The sequence below is a fragment of the Erpetoichthys calabaricus genome, chromosome 5, assembly GCF_900747795.2.
Source record: "Erpetoichthys calabaricus chromosome 5, fErpCal1.3, whole genome shotgun sequence".
Lineage (NCBI taxonomy): Eukaryota > Metazoa > Chordata > Cladistia > Polypteriformes > Polypteridae > Erpetoichthys > Erpetoichthys calabaricus.
In genome coordinates this window covers 170,283,722-170,302,405 of record NC_041398.2, presented here as the reverse complement: position 1 = coordinate 170,302,405, position 18,684 = coordinate 170,283,722, and the positions used below count along the sequence as shown (strand labels likewise).

The following is an 18,684-nucleotide window of genomic DNA, read 5'->3' as shown; positions in this document are numbered from 1 at the left end:
TTTCATACAGGAAAGGCTCTGAAGTTCAAACAGACTGTGCACATGGCTGAGGCAGCGTGTGCTAGAAGCTCTATCCTGATATTTCTCCCCGCTCTTGACACAATTTGCGGGAGAGCTTTTCCGATCAGCTGCTGTAGAGCTGTGATTCCACACTCAGATACAGTGGGTTAAATACTCAGAGTGGTGCACTGACAGTGACAACGCTAAAGCAACTATAGTATTTGGAATAGTTTGGCCATTCTGTGCACCATTATATGGTTCCGGGTTGATTACAATCAGATGCCTTAAACTAATAAATTATATGCAGTTAAACAGTAGCACTGCTTTTATGCTGGGGGCCACCAGTTTGCAAAACCGAGCGGAGAACTTGCATACGCAAGGGATTGAGCTGACGTGAAAATGTGCGTGGCTTTACGCCAAGTTTAGTTTTTATACATCGCGATGTGACCGTGGAAATGGGTCTATGCAACATTTTTGTGTGTACACACTGTTTATACATGAGGCTAAATATGAATGTAAATCTTTATATGTATCCATCCATCCATTTTCCAACCCGCTGAATCTGAACACAGGGTCACGGGGGTCTGCTGGAGCCAATCCCAGCCAACACAGGGCACAAGGCAGGAACCAATCCTGGGCAGGGTGCCAACCCACCGTAGGACACACACAAGCACACCCTCACACCAAGCACACACTAGGGCCAATTTAGAATCGCCAATCCACCTAACCTGCATGTCTTTGGACTGTGGGAGGAAACTGGAGTGCCCGGAGGAAACCCACGCAGACACGGGGAGAACATGCAAACTCCACGCAGGGAGGACCCGGGAAGCGAACCCAGGTCTCCAGGTCTCCTAATTGCGAGGCAGCAGCGCTACCCACTGTGCCACCGTGCCGCCCCCATCTTTATATGTAGAGTTAAAGAAATACTTTTTAAAAGTTAATATAGTAGAAAAAGTATTTGAAAGACTAGCTGATAACTTTATTAACTCAAAATTTTAAAAACTACTTTAAACATTAGAAAAAAGATGTAGAAAAAATAAGATTAAGAAAATGCCTGAAATATTAATATCTAGAGTGCTTTTTAAACTCTGGGTTTTGACCCAAACACACACACTTTCATTCCCTCCACTTATTCTGAAGTCTACCTGTGTGTTACGTTTTCCACTTAAATTTTTAAAAAGGAATTTCAATATTAATCTCTTTACTCTCACTAAGTTAGTGATCTTGTGACTTTGATAGGATTGCCATTTTTTTATAGGCAACCCTATCTCTGGCACAAATGGAATATATATGAAATGCCTGCTCATATTGTTTCTGACTCAGGACTAATGTTATCCCCAGGATGATGCAAAAGCTTGTGCTGTCACATAGTCCTCCCTTCTAGAGGGCAGCTTTCTACGGTGTGTAGACTCTTTAAAACAAAGGAGTGGTTTTCTCTTCTGCTGCAGGTATTCTGCAACTGGTAAAGAGAGTATGCAGTAGAGATGTTGGGTGTTGGTTTTGTAAGGTGTTGCAGCAGGATTGTTGAAGCAGGAGTGTTGATGCTCTACTTCCCTGCTGTGATATGATTATGTGTGAGGAATGCAAATTTCCTTTTGTGGAGATTCAGAAATAGCAGCCTCTTGGTTGCCTTCCTTCCCGAATGGATCCTGCAACTTGTTATGGGCTGGGGTTCAAATTCATGTTTGATGGTTCTCATGTTCATTTTTGGTTATTTTTATGTTTATAACATGCATCTTTGTTATTGTGGTTTTGTCTATTTATGCAAGCTACCTGTAATATGTTCCATGCATTTTATGGGTGATTCTCTTAGAGGCAGGGCCACCTGCCAATCACCACCTTCACCCTATAAATGTGGAGGGTCTCCCACAGTTCCTGACTGTGCATTTTAAACATGCTAAGGTGTTGGTGTTATTGTATTTTACTGTGCTTATGTATTTACTGGATTTTTTACTTTCTTTTGGATAATTGTATTGGGACTTTATTTGTTTTGGATTGCCTTTCTGACAACTCCTTTATGCTTTTTGTTCTCATTGGAGGTTTATAGTGAGACAGAGCATGTTTGTGGAAATAAACACTTCTTATAGTGATTCTGTAATGTCAGTCACTCAGTCAATCAGTCATTTTCCAACCTGCTCTATCCTAACACAGGGTCATGGGGGTCTGCTGGAGCCAATCCCAGCCAACACAGGGTGCAAGGCAAGAACAAATCGCGGGCAGGGCGCCAGCCCACCGCAGGACACACACACAGACAGAGCACACAATAGGGACAATTTAGAATCACCAATGCACCTAACCTGCATGTCTTTGAACTGTGGGAGAAAACTGGAGTACCCGGAGGAAACTCACGCAGACACGGGGAGAACATGCAAACTCCACGCAGGGAGGACCCGGCAGGTTTCCTTACTGCGAGGCAGCAGCGCTACCACTGCGCACACCATGCTGCTCGATTCTATAATGTCCCTATATCTATTTGGGGTTTGGCGGTCTAGCTCTCTAGGGGGCATTTTTGGAGTTTTTTGAGTTTATTGGATTTATCTGCTTTGGGACTCCTAGTCCACAAAACAACTAGCATTCCAGGTCCTGGATCTCCGCTTTGAGATTACAGTAATCCCTCCTCCATCGCGTTGGTTGCGTTCCAGAGCCACCCGCGAAATAAGAAAATCTGCGAAGTAGAAACCATATGTTTATATGGTTATTTTTATATTGTCATGCTTGGGTCACAGATTTGCGCAGAAACACAGGAGGTTGTAGAGAGACAGGAATGTTATTCAAACACTGCAAACAAACATTTGTCTCTTTTTCAAAAGTTTAAACTGTGCTCCATGACAAGACAGAGATGACAGTTCCGTCTCACAATTGAAAGAATGCAAACATATCTTCCTCTTCAAAGGAGTGCGCGTCAGGAGCAGTGACTGTCAGAAAGAGAGAGGAAAGCAAACAAATCAATAGGGCCGTTTGGCTTTTAAGTATGCGAAGCACCGCGGCACAAAGCTGTTGAAGGCGGCAGCTCACACCCCCTCCGTCAGGAGCAGAGAAAGAGAGAGAGAGAGAGAGACAGAGAGAGACAGAGAAAAACAAACAATCAAAAATCAATACGTGCCCTTCGAGCTTTTAAGTATGCGAAGCACCGTGCAGCATGTCGCTTCACGAAGCAGCTGCACAGAAGGTAGCAACGTGAAGATAATCTTTCAGCATTTTTAGACAAGCGTCCGTATCGTCTAGGTGTGCGAACAGCCCCCCTGCTCAATCCCCCTACGTCAGGATCAGAGAAAGTCAGGGCAAGAGAGAGAGAGAGAAAATTAAGTTGGGTAGCTTCTCAGCCATCTGCCAATAGCGTCCCTTGTATGAAATCAACTGGGCAAACCAACTGAGGAAGCATGTACCAGAAATTAAAAGACCCATTGTCCGCAGAAATCCGCGAACCAGCAAAAAATCCGCGATATATATTTAAATATGCTAACATATAAAATCCGCGATAGAGTGAAGCCGCGAAAGGCGAAGCGCGATATAGCGAGGGATTACTGTATACATCAAAAACTCAGAAGAGGCCAGCATGTGAATGTATTGGATTTCTATGGCATTGGACTTCCCCTTGTCCCACTTCTGATACTAAAGTAGTGCTATACGGTGCTTTCCAACTCAAGAGTGATTACTATTAAAATATCTTATGGAAGCCTGATATGATTCTGCATCACAGAAGACACCCAGTCCCTTTCTCCAAGAGCACAACATAGAATGATGACTCACTAGGCGGTACATGATACCAGACCTTGCCCCATAACTGGTACAAATATACATATTTTTACATACAAATGTAAAATTAAAAATACATGAAATGGCAAAAAGTAGACAAGTGAATAGGGAAAGATAGATAAGCATACATACAAACAACCTTTTACCTGTGTGTTAGTAGTCATTGCAAGAGAAACAGTGCTGGCACAGAGATGCTTTCTGCCTTTTGTTGCCTGACAGATGAATTTCAGGGCCTGCCACTGTTGTGATTCTTTTCTTGTAGTTATCATGGAATTTTACCTGTACTTTTATATAACTTTTTTCATATCAACTGATATGTACAACCTTAACTGCATTTGGACAGTTACTTCAAGCAAGAGGCACCTGCTCCAGAATATATTATCATGGAAGTTCCTCTGTTATTTTGGTTCACCTATAAAGTAGTTACTGTTAGCTGTTTTGTTTATAAGAGTATTCTTTGTATCTGCTTTATAGCACAGATGCCTGATCACTGCGCTGCTACTTTATGAAGATGTCTCTTCTTAGCCGTTCTTAGCCTTCTTAGTCAATATACAGTGCATCCAGAAAGTATTCACAGCACATCACTTTTTCCACATTTTGTTATGTTACTGCCTTATTCCAAAATGGATTAAATTCATTTTTTCCCTCAGAATTCTACACACAACACCCCATAAAGACAATGTGAAAAAAGTTTACTTGAGGTTTTTGCAAATTTATTAAAAATAAAAAAAAGCTATATTTTATAACACCAGTTTCTCAACTTTGACACAGCACTCAAAATTAGTGTGTCACTAAAGACATAATAATTTAGTAACTGAATTGTTTTGTCATGTATCAGTTTGAATGTATATATATTTTATGTTTTATTATTGTTTTTGGTAATTTTTAGTTATTTTTTTCAAGACTTTTTGTTATTTTTGCTGGCTTCACTAATTATTTGTAATTTGTGTTCTGTCCCCTTAATTGTGTCTGCATTCCCTGTGTTTTGTGGGTGGAACCTAATGAGGCAGGCCACCATGATACCAGGCCCTCCTTCTGGCATTTTAATTTCAATCAGAAGTTAGGGGTAGTGATGGGCGGAGTGAAGCCTCACGAAGCATTTAAACATTTGAAGCAATTGTGTCGGAAATTGTATTGAAGCTTCAAAGCATTTGACACTCACATCTCTAGTGACACCTCCTGGCCATTTTCATTAACGTTACACAAACTCATGATCAACTTCAATGACGTCTGTTAAAACTCTGCTACTTTTACTTTTTCGCTGCTACAGACTGGCAAAGAAGAGAAGGGTTCTACAGTGGCTTCCAGTGTCTGATGTCTAAAAAAAATCTCTCTCTCTCTCTCTCTCTCTCTCTCTCTCTCTCTCTCTATATATATATATATATATATATATATATAAAACTAACGCCAACAGGCAGAATGTACTATACGATAGTAAGAGTTAAACAAAACAAGACGCCTCACACTTGGATCCCCGGCTTTTTCAATGAATATTCAATTTTACACAGTATCATTATTATTGCTCCTATTATTAGTATTATAATTGACCCTCATCTTTTCTTGAGATCACATTTAATACTCCGACGTTTGGGGTTCCATGGCCCTAATGTTGTAGTTAAAAAAAAAAAAAAAAACATAAATTGAAAACGAGCCTTGTTATTTATCTTAAATGTTTTCTTTGTTCTGACTTAATTAAAATGGAGTAGCCGGAAAATAAAGGTTTATCCCTGTACTTTGCATGACATAGGTAAGCACATTTGAGAAAGAAAAAATGAAATCCTTAAATCACAGATGTTATTATTTGATCAAGTATTGAGATATTTAATTTATTAATACTTTACAATATTTTATGGAGCACAAAAGTAACAAATTCGCTACAAAGAAAAGACGCCGTCACAGTTGATTGTGGCTCAACTAACTAAGGCGGTTGCTTTTCAAATTTTGAGCGTAGTGCAAGCCTGAGTTAGATCCGAATTAAACAGTCACTAAAATTAATAATAATAAAAAAACAATCAGGAGTGAAAGCTTTATAACCAATTTGAACTTAATAATATTGAGAGATACTGTGGAAGGATCGCATAAGAGATCTGTTCGGGAATCATCCCCTCTTAGAATCACCATCAAAAAGCGATGACTAATTGTGGAAGGCAGCTAACGTATTTACAATATTCCATGTTCTATTCATTGCCATTTGACATCCATGAATCCTGTCATTGAATAAGGTGATAACAAACCCACTGTGGCAGATCAGGATGAATTTGCTCTGCTGCACCAAACATTCAAAGGTGTCAATCAGAGTGGCTTAGAGACATGGTGCAGATCAGTCACCGGTACACTGTCACACAGACACACACAGGACACTCTTAAGGTGAGCATTGCATGTATCAAGGTTGGCATTAAAGATCCTCTTGAGTGCTGAGGCAGCAAAAAGCAGTGGGATAAATGCATCTTGACCTGCTGTCGAAAAAGCATTTGCTTTTACCAGCAGCATCTCTCCCTCGTGAAAACATCTTCAAGGTCCGGATAGGCGATCAGTAAAAAGTTGTCTTAGTCACAGCACAGTACAACAATTAAACAGTTCCTTAAACAAATATAATAGTTGTCCAGTCTGTATCATTCCTAAGCAATCTTCCAGTTACAGAGGCGCAATCCCAGTTACTAACACATTTACCGTGTAGCCCCCCCACCAACACTCAAAGTAAGAACACATTCCACCTGATTAATTTAATATTTAAATGTTTAAACTGCTAAATCTGCCATCAACAACCACAATAACAGTTGAAATCGTCACTCAAATGATTTGTTTTGTTATAAACATGAAGCAAGATCCCCATTGATATATCTATATCTATCTATATACAGTGGTGTGAAAAACTATTTGCCCCCTTCCTGATTTCTTATTCTTTTGCATGTTTGTCACACAAAATGTTTCTGATCATCAAACACATTTAACCATTAGTCAACTATAACACAAGTGAACACAAAATGCAGTTTTTAAATGATGGTTTTTATTATTTAGGGAGAAAAAAAATCCAAACCTACATGGCCCTGTGTGAAAAAGTAATTGCCCCCTTGTTAAAAAATAACCTAACTGTGGTGTATCACACCTGAGTTCAATTTCCGTAGCCACCCCCAGGCCTGATTACTGCCACACCTGTTTCAATCAAGAAATCACTTAAATAGGAGCTGCCTGACACAGAGAAGTAGACCAAAAGCACCTCAAAAGCTAGACATCATGCCAAGATCCAAAGAAATTCAGGAACAAATGAGAACAGAAGTAATTGAGATCTATCAGTCTGGTAAAGGTTATAAAGCCATTTCTAAAGCTTTGGGACTCCAGCGAACCACAGTGAGAGCCATTATCCACAAATGGCAAAAACATGGAACAGTGGTGAACCTTCCCAGGAGTGGCCGGCTGACCAAAATTACCCCAAGAGCGCAGAGACGACTCATCCGAGAGGTCACAAAAGACCCCAGGACAACGTCTAAAGAACTGCAGGCCTCACTTGCCTCAATTAAGGTCAGTGTTCACGACTCCACCATAAGAAAGAGACTGGGCAAAAACGGCCTGCATGGCAGATTTCCAAGACGCAAACCACTGTTAAGCAAAAAGAACATTAGGGCTCGTCTCAATTTTGCTAAGAAACATCTCAATAATTGCCAAGACTTTTGGGAAAATACCTTGTGGACTGATGAGACAAAAGTTGAACTTTTTGGAAGGCAAATGTCCCGTTACATCTGGCGTTAAAGGAACACAGCATTTCAGAAAAAGAACATCATACCAACAGTAAAATATGGTGGTGGTAGTGTGATGGTCTGGGGTTGTTTTGCTGCTTCAGGACCTGGAAGGCTTGCTGTGATAGATGGAACCATGAATTCTACTGTCTACCAAAAAATCCTGAAGGAGAATGTCCGGCCATCTGTTCGTCAACTCAAGCTGAAGCGATCTTGGGTGCTGCAACAGGACAATGACCCAAAACACACCAGCAAATCCACCTCTGAATGGCTGAAGAAAAACAAAATAAAGACTTTGGAGTGGCCTAGTCAAAGTCCTGACCTGAATCCAATTGAGATGCTATGGCATGACCTTAAAAAGGCGGTTCATGCTAGAAAACCCTCAAATAAAGCTGAATTACAACAATTTTGCAAAGATGAGTGGGCCAAAATTCCTCCAGAGTGCTGTAAAAGACTCATTGCAAGTTATCGCAAACGCTTGATTGCAGTTATTGCTGCTAAGGGTGGCCCAACCAGTTATTAGGTTCAGGGGGCAATTACTTTTTCACACAGGGCCATGTAGGTTTGGATTTTTTTTTCTCCCTAAACAATAAAAACCACCATTTACAAACTGCATTTTGTGTTTACTTGTGTTATATTTGACTAATGGTTAAATGTGTTTGATGATCAGAAACATTTTGTGTGACAAACATGCAAAAGAATAAGAAATCAGGAAGGGGGCAAATAGTTTTTCACACCACTGTACAAGTGCTCTCCTGCCTATTGTAGAAGTTATGTTCCAGACCCATCAGCTGTGAAAATCCGTGATATAGAAAGACCATGTGAATAAGTATTTTTTTTTATAGTTCAAGCCTTAAAATACCCCTCCCACATGCTTTAAACACATGTAAACTTATTAAAACACACTAAACACATATGATATGTGGATGTTGGGCTAAGGATATTAGTAACATCTCTCTATTATAAAAAAAAAATCTTGGCATGGACACCAGGGACACGAGACATGATCTTCTCGGAAGATAATTTGACGTCCCACAAGTAAAAATGAGAATAATGCATATGTAACAATTCCCATGAAAATAACAATCTCTTTAAATTGTTTATCTGGTAAACCAAACCTGGGGGGTGGGCGAGCGAAGCAAACGGGGGCAGAGCCCCCTAGTAATAACAGTTTAATAATAATAAATCCGCGATGTAGCGGGGTTGCGATAGCTGAACAACGATATAGCGGGGGATCACTGTATATATTGTAACAAAGGCACTATATAGGTGCCCACCCGACACAGAGTGACACTGGAGGCACGTATCAAACCCAAAAAGACCTTTATTTTTCTTCACCTGTGGGCACGTCTTCCCTGTGTCCCACAGGCAGTACACAGTCCTCAAGTACTACACAAAACACACTGGTCTCCTCTACCACCACTCCTCCCGGCAAACGTTGTCCTCCTCCTCCCGACTGCTAGCCCCTTTTATAGTTCACCCGGAAGTGCTCCAGGTGTTTGATTGCTGAGTTCCGGCTGCACTTCCATAAGGGCTCAGGAGTCCTAGCTGCAGCACCCCCTGGTGGCCACCCCAGATCCCAACAGGGCCGAGTAGAAGTCCATCTCCCATGGAGACCTGCGGGTGTCTGAGGCACCACAGTCACCCAGGGGGGCTGCCACCAAGTGGTCCGGGTGAGGTACTGTGCAGCCTATGCTTGCTCCCCTGGCACATACACAGAAGGGGCATCCCGGCCAGGCATGGGCCCTGGCCAGCCGTCACTATATATATATATATATATATATATATATATATATATATCTATACATATTAATAAAAGGCAAAGCCCTCACTGACTCACTGACTGACAGACTGACTGACTGACTGACTGACTCATCACTAATTCTCGAACTTCCCGTGTAGGTGGAAGGCTGAAATTTGGCAGGCTCATTCCTTACAGCTTACTTACAAAAGTTAGGCAGGTTTTATTTCGAAATTCTACGCATAATGGTCATAACTGGAACCTGTTTTTTGTCCATATACTCTAATGGAGGAGGCGGAGTCACGTATCGCGTCATCACGCCTCCTACGTAATCACGTGAACTAAAAACAAGGAAGAGATTTACAGCACGAGTCAAACGCGGGAAACGAAGGTAAATGACGTTAATTTTTGAGTGTCTTTTAATACTGTGTAAGCCATACATATTAACACATGTGCAATTAAACGTGTGCATTTACGGGGTGATTTCTCAGGCTTAAAAGCTCGCCTTTTACTAAAAAGGTAAATGCAAACTGTTTTCATTCTGAAGGGCACAAACCACGTTAGATTTCAGACGTTAAACGCGCAAAAATGTCGGTACACCAGATAAATAAGCGCAACATATTATCAGTTGTATTGTATGCTTACAATACATATAGAAATGTGTTAATCGTTAACTAATATTATGGGATGGAGTTTTTCGACTCGCGCCTTGATTTAAACGATTGCATTTCTGGGTGGGTTTGCGTAGCTTATTGTCAATATCTTTACACCCCTTTTTAAGACTTAATTTAAAAAGGTTTTCTTTTCTTAATTAAAATTTAAAAGCAATACTTTATACCTTTTTTTAAGACTTATTGACTGAAACGGGCTTTCACGAAAAAAGTTAGGGCTTTGCTACAGGATACACCCTCCACAAGTTAAGCAAGTAAAAATAAAAGTGTATATTTCTGTTTTATTTAAACCTTTTAAGTTCGTAGGCATAGCCCCATTTGGCTGTTTAATTTTTTTTTTCTTTCTTCAGTAATATTTAATCTCCTTAAAGAAAAAGAACGTATCCATTTTACTTTTTTTGTATCTCTTTAGTAATATTTTAGTGTAAAAGGATAACCAGTATTTAAACCTTTTATGTTACTTTATAAATTTATTTTACACAATGTTGAAAAATTAATAAGAAAGCTACATATTTTGGCAGCTGCTGCTTTAATTTTCAATGAAATGAAAAAACCTCTCCAAGAGAAAACGTCAATGAAGAAGAAACAGTTTGCACTATCTAAAAATCAGAAACCCTTATTTATAAAAGTTTGCTGCAGATGACTTCACTGAAAATAAATGAATAGTTCCTATGTGTATAATACATATTTATCTATTTTACTTATGCCTTTTTTCCAGCAACTTGCAACATCTGAGGTACAATTTGTTACATTACTTTTGTTTTTTGCAGCACAGGCAGGTGAAGTGACTTCCTCAGGGTCACACAGTGGTGTCAGTACCAGGATTTGAACTGACAAGCTCCGGGTTTACTGAAATATTACTGAAGAAAGAAAAAAAACGAAAACGGGCAAATAGGGCTATGCATACAGATGTCCATCCATCCATTATCCAACCCGCTATATCCTAAATTCAGGAGCCAATAAGTAGATATGTATATATACAGTATATATACAGTATATATATATATATATATATATATATATATATATACTATATATATATATGTATATATATATATATACAGTATATATATATATATATATATATATATATATATGTATATATATATATATATATATATATATATATATATATATATATATATATATATGTATATATATATATGTGAATGTGTATGTATATACAGTGGTGTGAAAAAATATTTGCCCCCTTCCTGATTTCTTATTCTTTTGCATGTTTGTCACACAAAATGTTTCTGATCATCAAACACATTTAACCATTAGTCAAATATAACACAAGTAAACACAAAATGCAGTTTGTAAATGGTGGTTTTTTATTATTTAGGGAGAAAAAAAAAAATCCAAACCTACATGGCCCTGTGTGAAAAAGTAATTGCCCCCTGAACCTAATAACTGGTTGGGCCACCCCTTAGCAGCAATAACTGCAATCAAGCGTTTGCGATAACTTGCAATGAGTCTTTTACAGCGCTCTGGAGGAATTTTGGCCCACTCATCTTTGCAAAATTGTTTGTAATTCAGCTTTATTTGAGGGTTTTCTAGCATGAACCGCCTTTTTAAGGTCATGCCATAGCATCTCAATTGGATTCAGGTCAGGACTTTGACTAGGCCACTCCAAAGTCTTTATTTTGTTTTTCTTCAGCCATTCAGAGGTGGATTTGCTGGTGTGTTTTGGGTCATTATCCTGTTGCAGCACCCAAGATCGCTTCAGCTTGAGTTGACGAACAGATGGCCGGACATTCTCCTTCAGGATTTTTTGGTAGACAGTAGAATTCATGGTTCCATCTATCACAGCAAGCCTTCCAGGTCTGAAGCAGCAAAACAACCCCAGACCATCACACTACCACAACCATATTTTACTGTTGGTATGATGTTCTTTTTCTGAAATGCTGTGTTCCTTTTACACCAGATGTAACGGGACAATTTGCCTTCCAAAAAGTTCAACTTGTGTATCATCAGTCCACAAGGTATTTTCCAAAAAGTCTTGGCAATCATTGAGATGTTTCTTAGCAAAATTGAGACGAGCCCTAATGTTCTTTTTGCTTAACAGTGGTTTGCGTCTTGGAAATCTGCCATGCAGGCCGTTTTTGCCCCAGTCTCTTTCTTATGGTGGAGTCGTGAACACTGACCCTTAATTGAGGCAAGTGAGGCCTGCAGTTCTTTAGACGTTGTCTGGGGTCTTTTGTGACCTCTTGGATGAGTCGTCTCTGCGCTCTTGGGGTAATTTTGGTCGGCCGGCCACTCCTGGGAAGGTTCACCACTGTTCCAAGTTTTTGCCATTTGTGGATAATGGCTCTCACTGTGGTTCGCTGGAGTCCCAAAGCTTTAGAAATGGCTTTATAACCTTTACCAGACTGATAGATCTCAATTACTTCTGTTCTCATTTGTTCCTGAATTTCTTTGGATCTTGGCATAATGTCTAGCTTTTGAGGTGCTTTTGGTCTACTTCTCTGTGTCAGGCAGCTCCTATTTAAGTGATTTCTTGATTGAAACAGGTGTGGCAGTAATCAGGCCTGGGGGTGGCTACGGAAATTGAACTCAGGTGTGATACACCACAGTTAGGTTATTTTTTTAACAAGGGGGCAATTTCTTTTTCACACAGGGCCATGTAGGTTTGGATTTTTTTTCTCCCTAAATAATAAAAACCCATCATTTAAAAACTGCATTTTGTGTTTACTTGTGTTATATTTGACTAATGGTTAAATGTGTTTGATGATCAGAAACATTTTGTGTGACAAACATACAAAAGAATAAGAAATCAGGAAGGGGGCAAATAGTTTTTCACACCACTGTATGTATGTCTATATTTATTTATATATATAGTGTCAAAGATATATTGACATATATCAGCTTTATATATATAAAAAGTTAGATAAATCGTGCAACCTTTCTATGCAACGCGTAATTTTCTTCAAAACTGTACGTCAAAAAAGTATACATCTTGTGGCACCCGGCTGGGATTCCTACCCGGCCGGGACGCCCGGGGAGACAGGAGGAGGGGCTCATGCCTCCTCCAGACCACGAGGGGGCGACCACCCTGGTTATATTGGGGGCCATGGGTACAGGGCTTGGAAGCTCAACCCTGTAGGGGCCCGTGGTCACCGTCAGGGGGTGTCCTCATGCCTAGAGGACCCTGGACCCCAGCACTTCCGCCACACCGGAACACCCGGAGTGCTTCCGGGAAGCCGGCACTTCCGCCACACCGGGGCGGTGTCGATGGAAGATTGCCGGTGCACACCTAGAGCACATCCGGGTATGGATAAAAAGGGGCCGTCTCCCTTCAATCGAGGCTGGAGGCGGGGGGAAGCAGGACGAGGTCAGGGAGAGAGAGAGAGAAGGAGGCGGTCCGAAGAAGAGGCAGTGTGGTTGGCCTGGCCTTTGGGGAAGGTTGGGATTTGTGGAGCACTTTTGGACATTGTAAATAATAGTAATAGTGTAAATAAACGTGTGGTGGTGCAAAAGAACATGTCTGCCTGTCTGTGTCCGGGGCTCGTTCCACAATCTATAAATATAATTTTTTCATTTTCATTAGGAGAATACAACAATGATACTCTTGTGTCAGTTAAACCAATTTAACATGCATATGTAAACAAAATATATTGTCTCCATCTGCTGCGGTAAGAACAGTAGTAGTAGTTCAGTTGTGTGGAGCTTGTTAATTATCCTGATTAGGTGGCTCAATGGTATTGGCAACTGTCTCTCAGTAAAAACACCAGGGGTTCACAGTCATTGATCCTCCTCTTGTGAAAGTTTTTTTTTCTATTCCTCCATTTAACAAAAAATTACAACTTGGACAGATAGCGAGCGAATCGAGCTATTGTGGGAAGGTCGGGCTGCCGTAATCGGACAGGGGGGCACACGTCCTAATTATATTGTGTATGTAAAGAGTTTCACTGTAAAATGTAAAAAGTTTCATATTTGAGTGTTTGGAGACCCTGGTGTCGTACTGAATTTGTATTGAAGAAAAACAAACTACTGTCCAGCATGCTTAAATGTGTCTTTTCGTTTCTAATCACTATACAGTACTTCCATCTTGGGACAATTCGCTATAAACAGTTTCAGCCAATCAGCGCCTTCTAAACATGCAGAATGACAGTGTGAACCTTTATTGTAGCGGCGCGGCATCTTTGTTTCATTCACTTATATTTAGTTGTTAGACTATTTACTGTTAAGTGCTGCTTGAGTTATCGTTTAGTACAACAGGTGGCCTACTTAGTTCTTAAAACAATATTAAAATGCACACACAAGCCTCCTGATTTATTTATTGAAATGCCTACGTTTACAGTGTCCGTTTTAGGAAGTCGTAGTTTTTACTTGTTCCTGTTATTGTGAATTATAATTTCTCAGTGTCGCATATTATTCATTACTACTTGCGAGTCCCACATCATTGAAATTCTGCTTTATATTCTGTATATGCAAACTTTTTAAAAGGAGCATTAATTGAACTGACTATAGCAGACTTGTCATCTTCTTAAAATGACTTTATTTGATATTGACAATTAATCATAAGGTCAAAAATCAAGGAGGCTATGAGTTTGCATGGACTGTGCTGTTTCTTTTTTTTTTCTCGTGACATTGTGTCAATAGAAAGTGTGTGACGTTAACAATGCATTTTGTCCTAAATGACAGTGCACAAGCTTTTTGATATTTCCTAAAGGCTAATGTGCCTCAATTTGTTCATTAATATATTTTGACAGTGTATTTTAATTATAAACATATTACCCATGTTCATTTCCCATGTAGATATGTAACGTTTGGTGAAGATAAATAAAAAAGTAACAACACATATAATAGTTAGATTGCATTGTTTATGATTAACAAAAGTCATTGTTTATCTGAAATGTTCTACTTTGTATTTTTACATTTGGCAATGGAATGCTTTAGTATACAGTTGATTTATTCCACTTCTGAAGGTGTACATTGTCGGTATTCTCCATTGCATTTGCCCCCAGTGTAACTCGTGCCAGTGTAACTAAGTGGGCGGCATTATTATTATATATTATATTATTATTATTGAACATGTATGTAGAGGAAATGTGTGTCTTATTTTATGTGTATGAAAGGAAGGACGGTAAAGCCTTGAATGAAACTCACTGTTGATTCTTTGGGTAACAAGACAGGTAAAGAGCAGGGAACGTTAAAAATGTCAGTGACTGCAGGGGATTGTGTAACTGGAAGATGGTTTAAGAACAGAGAAATGGTCTTAGTCTTTCAGTAATTCTATTTACATAAATACAGTAATTTACTCTGTTGTGCTGCAGTTAGGAAGACTACTTATTTACCCCCCACCGTAGTCTTTGATAAGATGCATTCATAAGGAAAGGATGTTGCTGTCAAATTCAGGTGTTTTTTTGAAAGTTTGGCTCCAGATATGCTTATCCAGCTGTTCATTCTTGTCAGTACTTGAGTGATCTTTATGTCCACCTCTGGATGAATTCACAATTTTTCAATTTTTATGTCTCATTAACACAGAAATACAGAGGCTTTCCCTAAATTGGCAGAAGACGCTGTCGATTGCACTGATTCTGTTTTAAAAGAAAGTTGTGATTAGTTATGCAGAACACGCTTTTACTCACATTGCTTTTTAGAAATCAATAATACATATCAGCTACAGATCTGGGAATCACTAAATAGTTAAAATGTTTAATGAGGAGTGTCTTGCGCATAAACAGGTGTGATGACCACGTTGGCTTTAGTGAAGTGTTTGTTAGCCTCTCTGATATGATCGACATGGGGTAGAATATATTCTGGATTGTTATAATACGTGCTGCCTTACGCAAAATATACTCATCAATTTGATACAGATTCTAGGTGGACACGATTCCACACCAAGAAACTAGATGTCCCATGTGAATCGTTCATAATGTCTCCTAAACATACTTATAAACTTACAGACAAGTACTACATAACTGTTTCTTTTTAAAATAAATCCTTTTTTTAACTTTGGGCATGGAGCAACGCGAGCCCCAATAAGGATTTGAATTCACGTCAGCACACCTTACCGATGCAGCAGGAACAACTGCTTTTATGCTTTGAGCCAAAGAAGTTCAGCAGACGAGTGGCTGACCAAATTGGCTGCTGACTGCGCAGATATCAATGACGTCATTTCTCTAGCGTGCCTGAAAATCACGTGACGGGCACATTTCAAACAGGCCTCGAAGCGGTGTTTTGAGCACCAGCGCTTCAAAAGCTCAACACAATGTCGAAACGTTATTATCGAGCAGCCCATCACTAGTTAGGGGCAGCAGTCAGGTATTGTGGCTGTTTGGAAGTATTGTTTTTTGTTTGGAGTTTCTGGTTCTTTCTTATTATCCTGTTTTGTTACTGGATTCTGACTTTGAATTGCATTTTAGGATGTGTTTGATTGGGATTGCCCTTTAGGTGCATCCTCCCTTTTTTATTACTTGTATTTTTTGTAAATAATCTCTCTTGCAGCTTGGGATTCTTTTTGCAAGCCTGAGTTTTAATGACTGTATCTCCTTTGTATGGTATTTTTTTTATATTTCGATGTTCTTACAGTCTTTCAGAACATTTAAACCAGTTTGCCAATTTTGAGGCCTTCTAGGCTGGAAACCAGCTGTTAGCTGTTGGAGTAACCTGGAGTAGGGTGGGCCTTGTTTGGGTAGGCTGGTGAAGTTCTTGACCTGCCTTTTGTGTTAGCATTTTCAGGGCCTCACTCCCATTATTTGCTATACCTGTGACTCCAAATTATGACATTTTTAATATAGCGAACCTGTCCTCTTTTAGAAAATGTTAATACAAAATTATTTAGAAGAGTTCCGCATTCAAAGTGTTTGAACTATCTTCATTTTCATTTTATTTAGACATAAAGAATATATGTAGTAACTGTAGCTGCTGAAGTGTAAGGTAAGGTCAAGCACGGGTAAAATGTGTGCCGAAAGAAATCTCTCAAACCAAAAGTTCGTTTTAAAATATTTAGTGAAAGTTAAAAGCAAATATCCACACAAGAATAAAAGAAAAATTAGTTACACACATAGAATAAAAGGCAAAAAAAAGGAAAAAATGTATCTTCTCTAAACTTAGCTTTTCTTGAAGAAATTTCAGTTATTTCTGTACTTAAAGTTTTTAACTTCTTCTTCTTTACTTAAAGATTTTTTAATTTCTTCTTCTGTACGCTTTAAACGTACGGCACAGCACATAAATTAAGTGCTGTTTTCTTACATATTTACTTCACACACTCAAAAGGCCCATAGGCTGGTTGGCACGTAGGCATGTGCCCAGGCACGATTTAAAACCTTATGCCTTCCACACCTTACTCATGGCAAGGCTGTCACTAACTAACTGAAGAATAATGTTTACTCCAAGCTGTTAGAAATGGCAAGAATATACCAATACAATTCTATTTACAGGGGTTATAGGAACTTCCCATAGATTATGCATTGTCATCTAGATAGATAGATAGATAGATAGATACTTTATTAATTCCAAGGGGAAATTCACATACTCTACAGCAGCATACTGATAAAGAACAATATTAAATTAAAGAGTGATAACAATGCAGGTATACAGATAGACAATAACTTTGAATAATGGTTAACGGTTTACACCCCCCCCCCCCCCCCCCCCCCCCCCCCCCCCCCCCCCCCCGGGTGGAACTGAAGAGTCGCATAGTGTGGGGGAGGAACAATCTCCTCAGTCTGTCAGTGGGAGCAGGAAAGTGACAGCAGTCTGTCGCTGAAGCTGGTCCTCTGTCTGGAGATGATACTGTTCAGTGGATGCAGTGGATTCTCCCATTATTGACAGGAGCCTGCTCAGTGCTCGTCGCTCTGCCACAGATGTCAAACTGTCCAGCTCCGTGCCTACAATAGAGCCTGCCTTCCTCACCAGATTGTCCAGGCGTGAGGCGTCCTTTTTCTTTATGCTGCCTCCCTAGCACACCACCGCGTAGAAGAGGGCACTCGCCACAACCGTCTGATTGTAATAAGATGCTGCAGATGTTGAAGGACACCAGCCTTCTAAGGAAGTATAGTCGGCTATATATCTAATAAATATTCATGAATCTTATAGAACTAGGAAAATGGCTCTTAACAGTAACCAAACAAGTTAACTTTTCTTTGTGTTGTTTTTGTTGTAACAATGTAGTTATTCTTTGAATACTGTTTTCAGTATAAGTATAAAAATATAGTTTGTCAATATGCTGTTAATCTGCTTCCTCTTTTTGTCTTCTGTAGGCCGAGTTACACCTGAACAGCTCAGTTCCTACATTCTTCTTTTTAAAAAACAACTTTAGAGCACTTGAGGACCATTGTGGCATTCTTCAGCTATCCCTGGCCACAGTACAAACCATAAAACACCCTGATTTCTGCAAGAGTGACTCTTTTCTTGCATTTGAGCGACTGCTATTACAGGTAACTTAAAATGTGTGATATGCATCTTTTTAAAAATATTTCCTTTAAATGATTTTTGCAACATTCCAGCTTGGTGGATTTCCAAATTCTGCATATAATTAAAAGTTGCATTCTAACAAATAAAGCAATATGAAGTAACATGTTTTATATTAAGGCAGTGTGCGTTTTTTTATGTAGGGATGGTGGGCTATGTAAGTAGCCAGTTGAAGCGGCTTGAGCATAAAGTTAGAATGCTGCTGGGCTTCTGCCTTAGGAGGTGTGCAAGGCATCACCCACAGGGGTATAGTTAGGATACATTAAATAGACTGTATCTCCCAAATGGTGTGAGAGAGAGTGGGAAGCTCACAGAAGAGGCTGGAAGAAGTTACTGGGGATAGGGCAGTCTGCTTTGTTC

At 39.6% G+C, this 18,684-nt stretch overlaps 1 protein-coding gene across 1 annotated transcript in view; it reads left to right on the top strand.

Annotated features, from left to right (window-relative positions):
• The window catches only part of scfd2 (sec1 family domain containing 2), a 651,507-nt gene that overhangs the window by 144,903 nt on the left and 487,920 nt on the right, over nt 1-18,684 (top strand). Inside the window, 2 exon segments of the mRNA XM_028802220.2 lie at nt 18,114-18,157; nt 18,159-18,290. Coding sequence (XP_028658053.2) covers nt 18,114-18,157; nt 18,159-18,290 — 176 coding nt within the window.